Below are 17,131 nucleotides of genomic sequence, written 5' to 3' on the forward strand. Positions count from 1 at the left end.
AAACTTCATCAAATATAAACTATTAAAATAGCCATCATAAAAATGTGAATCTTAGATGATGCTGTGGGAAACATCTCTCTACCTTGTTGATGCTGTAACACTGCTGGAGTCCAAGATGCTCTCTGTCATATCATGTACCATATCTGGCCGTTCTTCAGGTTTCTCTGTGCTATCTTCTGGAAGTTCTTCAGTTTGCTCAAGCTTTATATCCTCTTCCTCCTCCTCCAAGAGATCATTTATCTACAGACAGATTAATAGAGTTTCGATAATTATTAAAAAAAAGAAACCTAATATTAATTTTACAAAGCTGGAAATATGTGGTGTTACGGGATATAAAACACTTTAAGAGAAAAACATCTTTTGTAACTTTTTAAAAAGTTACAAAACACTGAAACGAGAAATGAAGCAGCCCAAAACACACCTTTAAAAGCACAAATGCAGAACAGTCTGCACTGCTAAGTAAGCCACTAAAAATTTCATTAGAATATAAATTGAAAGGAAGCACCGTAAAGCAGTAAATCAAAGGATGAGGAGTCAGGAAATCTGGAATCTATTCCCTTATCTGCCACAGATGTGATGTGACACTGCACCCAAGTTTCCCATCCTCGAAAATGGGTATGGGAAAATGCTTGCTTACTTCACAGGGTTTTTCAAGATGTCTGAAAAGAACTTGAAAATCCTAGAAATGCCTGGACTTCTATAGCACCTTAAATCTAAGGATTTCAAAATAGTGAGCATCCTTTGTAATACCAATTTCAAATGCAATAGTATAAAGGTATAGATTGATGCGCAGTCTGTTTTGTGATTTAGCAGGTTATCAAGGAACCCTAACCAATTTCTTTTTCTTTCCAGGTGCATGAGATGAGCATATTAAAATCTGGCAATTAAGTGTGAATATAAATATGCAGCAGATGCAACTTGCTGTATTTTAAAGACTGGAACATCTTAATCTATTGGCTTTTCTAATACTTGAATGTGTAAACCTTGCTCTTAAAGAATTACTACTTTTTCCAGTTGATTGATATCGCAATGTCATATTTAAAAAACAGCCCTGTCAACCCCTATCCAAAGGGACGGTTACTTTGTTTGAACTGAATACATAGGGTTAGATTTTCAGAGTTAGTTGAACAAAACATTTGCCCAATCAAATCACAAACTAATCCCAATATTTATTACTATGCATTAATTTTCTATTTCCTAAATTCATAATATCTTGTGTCTCTGCCCCCCCAAAATTTTCATGACTCTCAAAAACAGATTTTTCAGTATCCACGTATGCATATGATAATGAAACATTTTCACCTAAGGAACAAATAATCAAATTTCTAAGCTTATTCTGAACAGCTACTAGGTGGAAAGTAAGGAGGAGAGTAATTATGAGGTTATTACATTTTATATGGGATTATACGGAGTATAATTTTTTTCTTTTTACCATCCCAATCTTCTGTACATTAACAGAACTTATCAAATCAGTGCCAAATATGAGTGTATCCACAACGACTGGCAGCCAGTTTTTCATTTACACGATAGGTAAAATGAATGGATCAAATACATAGGAATATTTGGAACTGCAGCTCAGGTGGATCTGCATTTGTTCATTAAGTTGCCCAACAGACTGAGCAAACATGCAGGTATGTTGCTTGCTGGAACTTGGAGCAAAGTGAAAACATCATTGGAATTTGAATAAATTTTTTCATTTTTACTGATGTTTACTATTTGCAAAGAACCTTTTACTGATTGGCTGGTGATCACAACGTTGTGTGTGTGCAGCCAGTAGCATCTAAGACTAATAGGAACTTCACTGAGCAGTACACTAATGTTACCATTTAACATGTTGTTGGAAAAACTATACAGGATTACTTCTCTCAAGAACATCATTGATACATTATGGTAGTATGCTTTTGGTTCTATATAAAAGAAAAATAGTAAGACTTGCTTCTTGCTGGAATGCCTCCAGTAGTTTTTTGGAAAGATTCTAAACTAAAAAGCTAAGAATTTTGCTACTTTGGGGGAAAAATAAAAAAAGATGTAAGCAGACTAGTAAATTAGTGATGGAAACTAAACAAGGGCTTGCTTCAGTTTAGATACAAATACTCCATGCAGTCCTACAAGCGTCAATTTTCAGCACTGTTTCCTTTCTAGGTACTTCCCCTCTTTCACCCTCCCCCATTTTATAGATAACTCAAACTTTAATTATAATTTTTGCATTATATTGGTATGTATATCTGACACCTTTAATAACTTTACACTCCATCTTCTTGATAAGGTAAATTTATGACTCAGCCTTTTATCTTGACCAATTCTAAATGCCTCCACTATGCCTAACTTTGGTACCCCCGCCCCAATGAATTCTCCTCCTTCTCCATCTGTATCTACAGAGTTGCCTATCACCACTCCACCTCTACTAAAACCCTATTCCAAGCCAACATATCTTATACCCTTATTAAATTCATTTTTCAGTGGCCATCCAAAGTTTCAGCTAGCCAAATTCTAATGTGTAAAATGCTGCCTCCTCCTACATATCAAGACTGCATCATCCCCACTGCTAAACAAGTGCTTTAGCCTCCACATTCATTTCAGAATATGCTTCAAAATTGCTCTCCTTATATCATCTCTAAGCTACACTGAGGACTTAGTCTCTTTTCCCATCAGCCTTCTCTTTATTGCCACAATCTCTCCTACTAAAACAACATAGTTCCTATCACCTGCAACAGTCTTGTGTCTGTGTTTCACTGACTCGCCACCTATTTTCAAGTCTGTCTGTTCTAAGGACTATACCTGTAGTCTCTCCCTACATTTCCTTCCAGTAAGTATTTTAAGTTACAAATTATATGGAGTTGTCAGTACAAAATAAAGTTGGTCTCACCACCTCAAGGCTAATTAAGGGTTTCACTCCCTCTCCAATTTGCCTAAATCTGCTCATCCTTTTCCAGGACCCGCTAGAACACTTTTCCTAATGTCACAAGATGTGATGCCTTCTAAATTAAATGCAATGAAATCAACCTAAAAATGAGCACATATTTTTGTAATTGCCCGTATGTGTTCTCAAAGAGAAGTCCAAGTGTGTAGCTGGATCTCTGCCCACCCCACTCATTTCTTCAGATCTGCAGAAGGATTCAAAGATTTATGCATGGGTGCACCTAATACTTAATTTGGTAAAAGACCTATATGCCAAGTTACCGGGGTACCAACTGTCTGTGCATTTCCCTTTTTTGGGCACAGAGTGTTTAAAGTTTAGTCCTTGTAGTAAAGCGAAATCATAAAGTCAAATGTATTTAAATGCAGAAGTTCTAATATCAAAAGATATACAGTACTAATGACTCAAGGACCCCTGAATGCCAACTGGCAAGGGAATTACAGGAATGTCCTGATTCTTGTATGTACATTCTAGTTCAATCAATGTCATGTGATATATACAGATACTACACAAGAAGTTATATATATATATACACATATACATATACACACACACACTCTGAAAATATGTTTTTAGGTTGTGTATCACTGCACAGGTGGAAAAAACAGGTTTTCTGTCCAACAAGAGAGATTAATACACCTGAATTTCTGTTGAAATGTTAATTAAGCATTGAAACCCAACACAACGGATACCCATTACGCCTGGGAGAATTCTACACCACTGCGCATGCACAGAATTTAGGTCTCCTGCAGATTTCTTTGCTTCTCTGCAGAAAAATGACTCTCTGATGGGGAGCAAAGGGAAGCCACAAGAGTGGTCAGATGACCCCTCTCCAGCAATATGTTTCAGGTGCCCAGAGAGAGGTAAATAAGGATGTAGGACTAAGGAAGACCTGGCTGGTGGTACCTACCCAGAACCAAACTCAGCTGCTAGTCCTGGCTGGGCTGGGGAGGAGAGGACTTCCTCTCCCCCTGCACAGCATCCGAGGCCAGGCTAGACCCAACCCTAGATTTCTCCCCCAGCTGCAGGAAGCTCTGAAAACTCCTCCCCACCAATCCTGCTTCCTGCACTGATCACTCCTCAGTGGCAGGGGGATGGATCTCTTTACAGGGAGCTGCTCCCCCATCTTCCCAATCCCTGTGCAGCCAGACCTCCTCATATCCAGACCCTCCTGCCAAGCCCCACTCCCTCTGCACCTGGACCACTCTAATGAGCCTCCTGCACCTGGATCCCCAACCCCCAGCATCAGGACTCCCCACACCGAGACCCACCTGCCAAGCTCTATCCCTTCAACACCCAGCCTCCCCCACCCCACTGAGCCCCAACCATCTTTACCTGGATCCCCTTGCAAAGTCTCATTACCATTGCACTCAGAAACCCCCAACAAGTCCCTGTGTATCCACATCCCCTCTGCACCTGTATCCCCCAGTGAGCCGCCTGTTCAGAACCCTCTCAACCCACACCTGGATCCTCCCCTCCCCCACTAAGCCCCTCCAGACTTGGATCCTGCCTTGCTGAACCTGCCTTCCCCACCTGATGTACCAGGCACGGAAGGGCAGGGTCCTGGGATGTTTCTGGGCAAGGCTCAGTCCTTGCGCTGTGTTGGGGTTGGGTGCAGCCTCACCACTGAGTCTGCGTCCTGTGGGGAAGGGGGAGAAGTTGCAGTGATTTCCCACTTCTGTGCAGCCAGTGGCCTGTGCTCCCCAACGCCATGCTAGAGCCTCCAGTTATTTCACAAATAAAATTTGCAGAATTTTAAAATATTGTGCACAGTATTTTTATTTTTTTGGTGCAGAATGCCCTAAACTGTAACTCATTACATACAAAGTCAACAAAGATGTGAAGTCAGCAGGAAAGCAGCACAGAGGAAAATTAAGCCACAAGTAACTATCCTGCCTCTGAGTACAGACAGTGAACTTTGGGGAGTATAAGCGGAAGACAAAGAACACACCCCTTTATCCTGCATCTAGGAAGTAAACAAGCAGTGTGTTTTCATTCATGAACACGGGATCTTAGCCAACCTTGGCTGAAATGCTACAGAGGACTTTGGGGATGAAAAACTTCTTTAGACAGGGGAAGTTAACCTGTAAGTTAAATTTAGTCTCCACAAAATGTGTTATGATGGTTTTATAAGTAAACATTTGTTTCCAATATTCTTACTCACTATCACTTGAATATTTGAAAATAGTGAAGACCAGAATAGCTAAGAGCTGTGATATTAAGCAAAGTGCTGCTCCTAAGCTGAATCATATAAGCTAGTGTGTATCCTGTTCCTCTGGGGAAAGCAGACCTGTATTTCTGTGACTCTTCAATTCTGAAGGGGCTGAACACTACAGGAGGAATGCTATGGGGCACTAGAGTGCATCTACTGTTAACCTGCAAGGCAAAGTAAGGGCTGGCATAGCCCAGAGAAGAGTGCTTGGGTGGCTGATTAGCTGGGTGGCAGCAGGAATCTGACAATGAGTTAAACACAAGCCACACTTCCTCACGTGGGAGCCAGAGGGTTAACAAGGTGACTCGCAGTCCTGGGTACCCCAAGAACCATCACACTAATAAACAGGTTTAGAATGTGTTAAAATCTTGATCAGTGCCTGGCGTATTTTTCAATTCTAGAGCATTGCCTCCAGAATCTGACAAGAGCTGAAAATTTTTGTAATGGATTTTAACATTTGTTCTTTAAAATTAAAGTTTTAGCCCTTATGTTTTCAAAGATTGTCTATACTTTGTTCACAGCTAGACTACATGCAGGGATATCTTCTGGAGTCTGACTGACAGCCTAGACTAATAGCCGTGTGTATGTTAATTTAAACTGCACAAAAAAAATTAAACGTGAACTGTGGAGGAGGGGGAGAAATTGCACAAGTTGTTGCTTCTACAGGACAAGCTCATGCATACCCCTAGCTCCCATACCTCTCCGCTTCAGGGAATCGCTGCACTCCCACCCTCAAGCCAGTGTCTCTGTGCAACCTCCTTCATCTCCTACCCCCCATTTTCCATTTCTCCCTTCCATCCTATACCAGGGTCCTCCACTGTCTTCCTACTACGCCTAACCCTAACCTCCTTTCCCCTCCATTACCAGGGTCTCCCATTCTTAACCCTATTGCTATGGGCTTTGCGTCACCCTCACATGCTCCTCTTATTCTTCTAACTTCTCTCTCTTTCAAGGTGACAACTGTATTGGGAGGATGGCAGAGTTAAGATGAGGAGTACTGTTATGTTGAAATAGGTTAACAGCTGCCCTCAATCAAGAATTACAAAGGTGGTTGAAACTGGTAGCTCTGCTAACCAGATAGCAGGGGCTCCATACATCCCACAATTCCCTCTTTCGTTTTTCCAATGTTCTCTAAAATCAATCCATCTCTAAAATCTGCCCAGCAATGACGATAACATTCACTGAGATTTTGGAATTGATCAGATACAAAGTTCAAAAGTTATCATGTCACATTCAAACACAGTAGCGCCACCAAGCACAGCATAAGGCCCTGCAAGTTTGGGCAATAAAAAATAACGCCACCACCTCACTCTTACGCAGCACTTTTCATTCTTCAATCTCAAAGCACTTTACAAAGAAGGTATCATTATCCCCATTTTACAGAGAGGGAAACTGAGACAAAAAAGGGAAATCATTTGCCAGTGGCAGAGCCAGGAATAGAACCCAGGTCTGAGTTCCACTGAGGCCACACATTTATCAGCATAGAATCACAGAATATCAAGGTTGGAAGGGACCTCAAGAGGTCATCTAGTCCAACCCCCTGCTCAAAGCAGGACCAATCCTCAGACAGATTTTTGCCCCAGATCCCTAAGTGGCCCCCTCAAGGATTAAACTCACAACCCTGCGTTTAGCAGGCCAATGCTCAAACCACTGAGCTATCCCTCCCCCCATAATCACTAACTTTGTGGTTCTGAATCCATTTGCTAATTAGCTCTCCAGCTCTTTAGCATTACTGCTCCACAGCTAGTTATGCTTTATGTTTTTCATTCAACATGTCACGATCCATCTCTTTGTAAGAGTAAGGTATTATTTTAGTTCTAATTCTTTGGTGCACCCTTCTCCTATAAATACGAGCTGTGAAATGGATCATTTCATAAACATAGCTACTTTAACTAAAAAATAAAAAGAATTGAGATAAAATTTTAACAGTATGCTCTCTAAAAGGCTATATTCAACAGAAAATTAAAGTTAGTTTGATTCCAACACATCTTGAGAAAAACAAACTGCTGTAACAGAAGTTTAAAGTGACAGAATACTTCCACTTAAATATACTCACCTGCTCAGTTATTGAACTTAAATCATTAGTAGATGAAAAATCTTCCTCTTCATTTTCAAAGAATTCATAGTAGTTCTCCAGAAGTCCCGCCATTATTCTGCTAACTATTTCTTGCTCTTTCAGATCCTCCACATCTGTGTAAATGCTAATAAAGATTCCAAACTATCTTAGTTTAAAGACTAAAACCACCTAATTCTCAAAAAATTCCTGTGAATGGCTTTTATGATCGACTAGACAGCCATTCTTTATTCTTTACACTGATTCTTGTTTCATATTCTGAACTCACAGAATTACAATCTTAAGTCCCAACTTCAAAGATGTTCCACATGAACTCTGCCTGCAAGGGATGCATTGTAAGAAGGGACATTAAGATTTTGTTTTGGACAGTTTACACTTGAAGGTTGATTTAAACGAGCTTACGTAACTATTGCAATTAAAAATCGATCTTTATATAGTAAAGAATGGCACTTTCCTGATACAGAGAAACAAATATTATGCAATCAGAGTTAACTTAAACAACTTCCCTCCATATATGTTTTACACTATTTTAAATATCATTTGTATAAATACACTATATAAGACAATATTCTTATGAATAATGATACAACTAGAATAATACAGCAATTATGCAGAGTCACAAAGGATGGAATGAATTTGTAGAATTAACTTACTGGAAAACATCTGGACCAAAGACAGCAGCCAAAGAACTCGCAGACCAAATTTCTTCATGATGCGATGCTACATTGGCTAAAAATCTACACAGAAACTTTAACAAACTGTAATTAACAGGCGGAAGCTGCTGCAAGAGGAACCTCAACTTTCTTCCAAATTCATCTTCGTTATTATAATCTGTAAAATGTAATAAAAGGATTTTAATCTAAATTAATATAGTTCAGATATTTTTCACATTTGATATTACTATGTGTCTCAAATTTTGACTAAAACTAAGCCATTTCACCTCTGAAATTCAAACAGATATACCAATTTACAACCTGCCACCTCAGGATTTGAATTTTCATTTGCTGCGCCAGGACTTCTGACTCCATGCTATTCCAAATGGAAGGGGGAGGGGGAGGAAATCCATCCCACAAATTGGGGTGGTGAATGAGGTGGGGGCACTTTTACATCTACCATCCTTATTACATTTCTCTATTGTTTCCTCTCTCTCTCTCAATTCAGTCTCTGTAGCTGTCCTCCCTCCTTACTATGTCGTCTCTCTCAGCAAGAACTTTCACATATTCCTCTACAGTTCCTCTTCATAAAGTGGTGCCACCAGAACACTGAAACATACTAGTCTCCAGTCTACACTTGTATGATGCTGTCAGGTGACTTTTCTTTACTGTAAACTGGCCTTCTGCAACAAAGTATTTGATAATCTGGACCAGTGGGTTCCCCTCTGCTGCTTAATTATTCTACCTAGCAAGTCCAATCACCACCTTCCAAGGTATTTCCCCCCAAAACACTCACCCAGCTGCACTCCACTCTACTGGCTAGCTCCTACCCTTTATTCAGATGTATTCTTCCTTAAATATTAACGCACTTGTGGACAAGTTCAATTAGAAACAAGAAACTATAATATTTTAAAAATCACAATGAAGTCTAACAACTAATCATCAGCATCAAGATATAAAACCCTAGAGGGTTCCATATTGCTGGGAAACTCCTTTTACAGATAGGAAAAGTCATATAGGAGGAGGAGCAGAATGGGTCACATCTTGGACCAAAACAGGGTACTCTCTCTTCTCTGACAGAAACCCACTATGCCTTTTCTATTCTGGATAGGGAAATAGAGGAGTTGTCTGAAAGTTAATGAATGGACACTCAGTCAGCAAGACAAAAATAGACCGAAACACATTGGTCTGGAACATCAAAAATTAAAGCAGAAAGCACTATCGTGTAAAAGCATAAGTGCAGTGGTGCCATTTGGTAATTCTGTAGGATTTTTCCATTTGGAAAAAATGAAAATGGTTAAGGGAGTGGTAAACCTATAGGATTTGAACCCACGTGCAACCGGCTACAGAAGAACAATTAATCTCATTGGTGTGGTAAAACAAAGAGCTGAATAAAGTGGTAATACTTTCTTTTAACATATAACACACAGTCAACTTCACTTTAGATTAAGTTTAGGAAATAGAGCAACGCAAAGAAGAAAACACTTTTCCACAACAATCACAACTGGTTTTGCCCTTTAAAAAAATTTGCTAGTCTGTCTAAAATTTAAGTTCTGAACACCACAGTCAAAGACCTGAAGTGAGAAAGTACTTATCTGTAAGTGAAGTCCTCTGAATGCAGTCCATGAATAAACATTTCTGAGATACATGGCCTATGGCATCAGGGTCAAATTCACACTCCAATTAGTAAAGACACTTGCCTTCCAGGAACCACCATTAGGCTTGCACAGAACGAGCCTTAAAGGGTATATATGCCACACCTTGTTATATAACTGCAAGTTATGTTTACAACAACCTACAGAGCAGAGTGAACCGGTTTCAAGAGTGAGGATGCTACAGAAAACTATGTACCAAAAGCTACTAACATCTTCTAATAATCCTGTTTATTTCAGTTGTTCCCTTTCCTAAACTGTAATTGATTTATAATCCTGGAAATTAAGAAAGAGAGATATGGTTCTATTAGACATTCAAAATGCAAATAAAGCATGATAAAAATGTTGTTAAAAACCTTCAATTTAAAAAAGAGGAAATCAATCTTTCTAGTTAAATGTTGTGTTTCCTAGTGGTTTAAGTGTTTAGTTACATGCAGGAAACAAAACAAAAAAAAAACACTTCGAAGAGCTTCATGAAATCATTTTTTTTTCTCTTTTTAAAAAAGGGAAAAATTATGCACTTTTTTCATCTTAAACATACAATTCTCATGCGTGTGTACTAGTATAAAATAGACTAAGTACCAAATATCCTGTAATACAACATACTCTTAAAAGTTTACACAAGATATGGGGAATAGGGAAAGCTGAGACATACAAGGATCCCAAACATATGTAAGGATGGGAATTATGACCTCTGAAAATAGCCCATATGCCACATAACTGGAGATGAAATCCCCCTAAAATCTGGCCCATGATGGGGAGGGGGGGGAAGAGTTACAACTCTGATAGAGTAACAATGTGAAATTGGGATGGACAGCTGTATTAGATAACAGAACTAGAGCCATTAATCTTTCTCCTGTGATTTAACAATGCTTTGTTATGGAATTGACTTTTGCAAAAATATAAATAAAATAAGAATAAGAATCCACAAGGTATATCTCAAGTCTTCCCAAATCATGTGATTCACCACTATGCTAATCTCTCACTTCACTAGATAAGCTAACACATTATGACAAAATAGCAGTCATTGTAAAAATAAAATTTAGCCTACTGCTGTCCATCTCAGTTTCTCATTATTACTATGGGACTGTTGTTCAAAGGAATGGTAGACAGGTGCCTTATCTTTAGGACATCCATTCAAATCTGACCCAGATTGTTAGTAGCCAAAAGTTACCATCATCTCAGGGACAATGGCATCCTATATGAAATGAGTTGGTGGTCAGTTTCTATTAACCAGCTATCCAGATAACCGTTTTAGTGAAGGTATCATCTAAATAAGCATGGAAACTGAACTGCCTTCTCACCCTTCACCATTAGTACATGGTGGCAGAATAGTGCTGGAAAACTTGACCTAAAACCCTGCCCCAGGCTGTAACCCACTATAAACCAAAAGGGCTTTGGACATGAAAGCTGTCAAGCCTACGCTTGTCATAGCATTAAACTCAAACATGGAAACTTAAATTAATTTCCCCTAATAGAATACATAAACTTACAAAAGAAAAAAAAAATCACACTAAAAAAGAACAAGGATAAACAACAGTGAGAAATAATAAACTCCTACAGATGACACTGGGAACTACAGAAAGCACCAGTTATGTTACAAGGTGTGGTACAACTATGCCTATATACCCTTTGAGGAGCACACAATGTGTTACTAATAGCAGTGCTGCAAGACAAAAGCTTTTACTAGTCAAGTTATGAATTAACTCCTCCAACACTACATAACACAGCAAACGCCAAGACCCAGGAGGGTGGATACATATGGACAAAATTTGGGAATCAAAAAAGATGGCCAATATAGGTGGCAATTGGAACAAAAAGGGTTCTATGATGGACATAAAATAAAATTAGCTGTTACATGCTGACCACCACACGTTCTACAGGAATGGAATGTAACTGAAGAATACACTAAAAAAAAGGTAGAATTCCCACTAAAGTCGATCTGCTCAAAACCCCATCTCCTTGTCACTAAAGTCCTGAATCAGGAGCATGGTCAAACCCCATGCGATCAGTGGGAAGGAAGCAGGGATGGGATGAAGAGAAAAGGGTTCCATCCTGATTCTAAACTGATCATGACTGAGTGGGCTGTTTGGATCCAGTAGCCCTGCCCAAACTTATATATCAAAAATATGCTAGAAATCCATGGACAGGATGGGGGGCGGGGGCGGCTTGGGAAAAGGTTGACATGAAGGTTATGCGGCTACTTAACTGTCTGCCTGCAAGCAATTGGTGAATTCCATCTCTCAGACCATAAATAGTTATTTGAACAGAGCCTATTTACTTAGAAGGGAGAATTATATACAAAATAAAAGTGTATTAATACATACATAGAACACTAAAGAAAAATCTTAGAATCACTTAAACCTCTTGATTTATTCAATGATGCCTTAAAGCCACTTGTAACCACCCAATTCCTATTCAAAATAATTCTCTTTACCTTGAGAAAGTTGCATCAAATGAATATGCAAGCTGCCTGGAATCACCGGCTCTGGAAGTTCTTGAAGAAAAAATCTAAGAAGGCTAATAGCTGAGGGTACATCTGCTTCTTTAACCAAGTCCACATCTTCTCCATTATCATATCTTTTCCGAAGCCACTCCACTGTCTCAGCATTCCCATTGACTTGAAAAAGTCCTTCTTGATCCAGACCTCCTAAATCAGTAGAAAGTTGCAAAAATAAATTCAGTCCCAACTTGTTTTATCTGATGTTTACTAGAAATCCATTATTTTTATCAATTACAATTGATAATTGTAGATTCATGATTAAACATATGCATTTTACAAGAGCATGGCAAAGCAAGTTATTTTGTAAAATTTCTCTGAAAACCAACACCCAAACATGTGCGTACCTTATCTGAAAGTACAATAGCCAGATAAAACATTCTCCGCCCTAAAAGATAATTTCCTACAAAGTACTGTACTTGGTTGGTTACCATTTTTTCTGAATACTATGAATTCAATCAAATGTAACTGCAGAAGTAAAGGAGTGAAACACATAAATAAGTTTGACCCATGAAACCATAATAGTTTCTCAAGGCCAAAATAAAATATGAAAACAGTAATGCTAATTAAAACCAATTAAGACAAAGGTTCCTCATTTAAAATAGACGATAAATACATACCATGTTCCTCAATATAGTCCACAATGTGGCGGACTATGAATGGAACCTCATTGTCTGGTTGCCCTTCTTGCTGCAGCTCATCAAGTGGAATTCCAAATATTTTGTTAGCTAGAACAGAGTTGCAGTTACTCAAGGAAGGGGAGGAGCTCTTCCTCATATCTTTCTGCAGCCAAAAATCAAAGCTGTCTTTTCTGTCAAATGAAAGGAATTAAAACTAAGAAAATGTTTACGATGGGACTAGAAGACTAAGAAAATGAGATACTTACATGTAAAATATCAGTATGTTCATTAGTATTTAAATACTTTCCAATCTCTGTTGAGTCACAAGTATGAAATATTTTCATTAGGATCATTGATCCAAGCACAGTAGAACATCGGTAAATTGTTCCTCTTGGTCCTTAATTTCTATAGATATGTTTTAATCAAATCAGATAAATCAGCAGCAAAGCTGGTTAACATTCAGGAAAATTCCAGTTACTGGACAATTATTCAAGCAATGTTCAACTTGCTTTAGAGAAAGTCTGATTTTCCCCACCCTATTTCTAACTAAGCTTGTTCGTAAGCTTTGGACAATCCATTGCAGAGAATCTTCTGAGTGTATTAAATTGAACTTCCATGCACCAAACCTGATGAAGAGGAACACAGTTGGACGAGACTACCAAAAACTGTCAGTAAAAAACCAACAGTCTTGTCTAGTTTTGTTCTGTCAATGTAACTATGCAAGATGGAGCTATATGAAAAGCTAAAATCTGATGGTTTAGAGCTGCAATACCACCAGAATTCCTATGGAATCTGAAGACACCACAGCCTATGCAACTCAGCTTCCAGAAAATGTATTTGCAAAAGACTTTACTGTTTAAACCAATTTCTGAATAAACTTTTAATGCCTATCTCACCAAAAATATTTTTACTGAAAATTCCCATGAAAAAGATCTCAGGTTTACCAACGACCTAGTGGTAGCATTCTTCCTACCATGCAGAAAACCAGCTGCTGCTTGCTGATCTTTGCTCCACTAGTGATCAAACAGGGATTGAAAATGTTGTGGAGGCAGTGTAATTCAATCCTATGAAGCAGCTACTGATCCAACTCCTTTAGTTGAGTCATCAACCAATACAGGCACAGAAGGATGGTGTCTTAAAAGTACACTAAAAAGTACTGGGAAAGATGTATATAAAATAGGTGCATACTATTGTTTCAGAGTTGTCTCAAAATAAGCTACTTTTGTTATAACAGAGGAAGTTGCCCCTTCTGGAGAAGGGATAGCAAAAGAAAAAATATGCTTGGTTAGACTCATGTGGCCACTCAAGTGCCCATCAGAAAATACTATATGTACAGACTATTATTAAAAGTATGTTTTACATGCATCTGGATTATCCTTACTTTATGAGTGGATTGTCAAACTGTAACGCACCAGGCAGATCAGAATCCACGAACTTTCCTACGTCAATTTTTAAAAAGCAAGACTGTTAATAGCAGTGTAAGGAAACTCACCTCAGAGTACTTAAACACCCAAGTTTAAAAAATATTTTCTACGCCAGCTGCCCTCACTGACCAAGCATTCTTTTGTCATTTATGGTTGTTTGAGATTATGGCAGAAGATCAGCCGGTAGTTCCTCATTGAAGAAGAGCAGAATTCGATCAGTACTTCAGCAGTTAATCTAAAAATATGAAAAATATTGTAAGGTCCTTAATGTTTTAATTTTTTTTTAAATACTTGCAAGTCCAAATATTAGTTTGAAAAGATTCTCAGGATCAAGATAACACAAATGTGACTTTTAAGAACCAACTTAATGCTTCCACCAACCTGGCACACATGCAGCAACACACAACAGATATGCATAATCCAGTTTGTTCACACAATAGTTAATCGAAGCTTAAGCATGTGCTACCTTAGTTTTAATAATCAACACAAGTAACCAGAGACAATATGGACGCAGCGAACATTACAGACAGTGCTACAAATGTGCTAGACACCTCCTAGCTGGAGGACTAAACCTAGCAGCCGAAGTAAATATGAAAAACAGGATTAGTGAGCACAGACTACCTAAGTACAAGGATAACGCATTGAAAGAATCCAGCCCACTCTGCCCACTGCTTGGAAAATTGAGGCTTTACACCTATGCTTAGAAAGTCCATCTTTCATATCTGCTTCTGGATAGTAGTCTTCATGTATTTAAATCTCCACTTCCCTCCACCATCTAAAAGGAGAAGGCAGCCAACCCTTCTTCCCACCCCATACCTCTGCTTCTTAGCTGCTGGCGAAAGATCAGGGTCCTCCACTATTCTACTCCTATAGCCTTCATTTTACAGACCTTTTTTCTTTTAAAGTCTGTCTCTGCTGCTGTTAAGCTTTCCCAAGCAGCAGCTTGACTGCATCATGATTCTTGACAGTGAACCAACAGGTCTGGATAATTTTACTCCGTTGGTATTTAGCAAAGCAGTGAACAGCAGCAGAGATGCTGGAGCTGTCTAACCTCAGAAACATAAGTTTCAATTTGCAATAAAGTAGATATGCTAAAGTAGATAGGCTAGGGGAATATTTTTAAATAGAAGCTTACACTGCAGAAACTGATGGCTTCAGCAGCTTCATTCACCAGGGTAAGTTTCCCACGCACCACTAACTAGCAGATTTTCCAAGCTCTGCACACATCTCCTTACAGCACCATGTGAATGTGTGTTTCTGAAAGCCAGCTCAAAAAGTTCCTTTCCACTTTAACTCAAATAATATGAAAATGTTTGAAAAGCAGTCCACTCAACAATGATCCTTTACCAAGTAAGTACTTTATGGACATATTTAAATGCCAAGTTACACAGGTTAAGAACTTTTTTTCCCCTTAAGAAGTGTTATCCATATAAAGATATTATCACTATATAATTGAATTCATATTAAAGGACTTCTTTTTTAAAGGCACATTTCCCCCCACCCCCAAGTCATAATGGAATAAACAACAATACATTAGGTCAGTGATCTCCAAACTTTTTTGATCACGCACCCCTATTAGTAAAAAAAATTTGAGCATGCACCCCCCGCTGCGCCTGCTCTACATTTTTGCAGGAAAAATAAAAAAAAAGTGCTCCTTCTGCTGCGCACCCTCAATGAACCTCTTGCACACCCAACCTTGGAGACCACTGCATTAGGTGACCATTTGAACCCAATTGTTCACCTTTTTAAGTTACAGGAGTTGCCATGCATTTGCTAAATGAAGAACGTTTACCTTCAGCACAATGTGGTTATTCCTGTTCATGGTAAACTATTCACAGTTTAGTTCATATGTAATGTGCACAAAAGGAATATTTTGTAAAAGTTGGCAACATTACTGTAATTTTTCCCAAACAGAAAAAAAAGCCACTAGAAAAAACACAATAAAAACTCAGTGGAAAATGTCACTGAATATGAAATGAAACAAAAACCACTATGCAATGCACATTATAAGCATTCCTCAAATATAAAGTACACATTGTCTACAATGAAAAGCTTGCAATTCTATAAGAACACAATAATTAAGTCCCCAGCCTACTAAATAGTCTCACTGTTTTGTTGTTTCTATCTTCCATCCAGACAGTTTCACCAATTTATTCACTTTTCCAGCCCCCAATCCATTATGAAATTTCAACTAGAACAATCCAAATATGTTAAAAACGATGCTTGATAAACACAGAATTGACTGTCCTCCCCCCATGATTTTTCTTCTATAATTTTTCCTTCCGTAAAGCTAGATTTGGGGTGGAAGACTAGATCTTTAATTCTGAAAAATAGTGAAGAAGAAAGGAAACTTCAGATTACGTTCCCACAGCCATGCTTCAGTCTCTTCCTGCTGTTCTGGGATTAACCTCTGAAATTGTTAGGGGGTCAGTCACATTACTGCATAATGTAAAGGCTCCATAATTTTATGAATCATTTTCAATTCTGTCCTTATGCAGTTCTTAGTAATTAATATGCTTAAGCCAGATTTCCACCAAGACAATTACAGTAGTGTCATCCACCTGTAATGTATCAAATCCTTACAAAAACTCTTGATTACTTTTGTAAATTTAGTGGCTGTTTTTAAACAACAAAAGGGATTTTACAATGTATGTTTTGATCAAAGTCTTCCTTCTTCTCCATGTAAATTTCAACAGACATGGTAAATGGATGAAAACATACAGCTGTAAAGATACTATCACCTGAGTTCTACCAAATGTAATTGGGAATATGGACTATCAATCCTTTTTCAGTTGACCAACCAAGAAGGTGAGGATAGTTATGGAAGCAGTTCTGAAATTTCAGCACACTTTAAAGCTGTGTTAGGTGGGATTTCTTCTCAAAAAAATAAGAAATGAAAAATCAGGAGTTTCAGATGACTGCATCTGAGAATCTCTCAACTTTTGCATTCCATTTTTGTTGTCTGAGCAAACAACAGTCCTCCTGGTCATAGGTTTCAGAGTGGTAGCCTTGTTAGTCTGTATCAGCAAAAACAACGAGGAGTCTTTGTGGCACCTTAGAGACGAACAAATGTATTTGG

At 38.4% G+C, this 17,131-nt stretch overlaps 1 protein-coding gene across 2 annotated transcripts in view; it reads right to left on the reverse strand.

Moving 5' to 3' along the window:
* FAM13B (family with sequence similarity 13 member B) overlaps nucleotides 1-17,131 on the reverse strand; it is an 84,843-nt gene that overhangs the window by 54,305 nt on the left and 13,407 nt on the right. For both annotated transcript variants that reach the window (XM_032777935.2, XM_032777937.2), the window contains exons 2-7: nucleotides 14,121-14,287; nucleotides 12,629-12,819; nucleotides 11,946-12,158; nucleotides 7,857-8,034; nucleotides 7,186-7,330; nucleotides 83-240 (exon numbers count right to left, since the gene is read on the reverse strand). In XM_032777935.2, the coding sequence (XP_032633826.1) occupies nucleotides 83-240; nucleotides 7,186-7,330; nucleotides 7,857-8,034; nucleotides 11,946-12,158; nucleotides 12,629-12,785 (851 nt within the window). In that variant the 5' untranslated portion in view covers nucleotides 12,786-12,819; nucleotides 14,121-14,287. The remainder of the gene's footprint in view (nucleotides 1-82; nucleotides 241-7,185; nucleotides 7,331-7,856; nucleotides 8,035-11,945; nucleotides 12,159-12,628; nucleotides 12,820-14,120; nucleotides 14,288-17,131) is intronic.

Source organism: Chelonoidis abingdonii, chromosome 7, assembly GCF_003597395.2.
Source record: "Chelonoidis abingdonii isolate Lonesome George chromosome 7, CheloAbing_2.0, whole genome shotgun sequence".
Classification (NCBI taxonomy): Eukaryota; Metazoa; Chordata; order Testudines; family Testudinidae; genus Chelonoidis; species Chelonoidis abingdonii.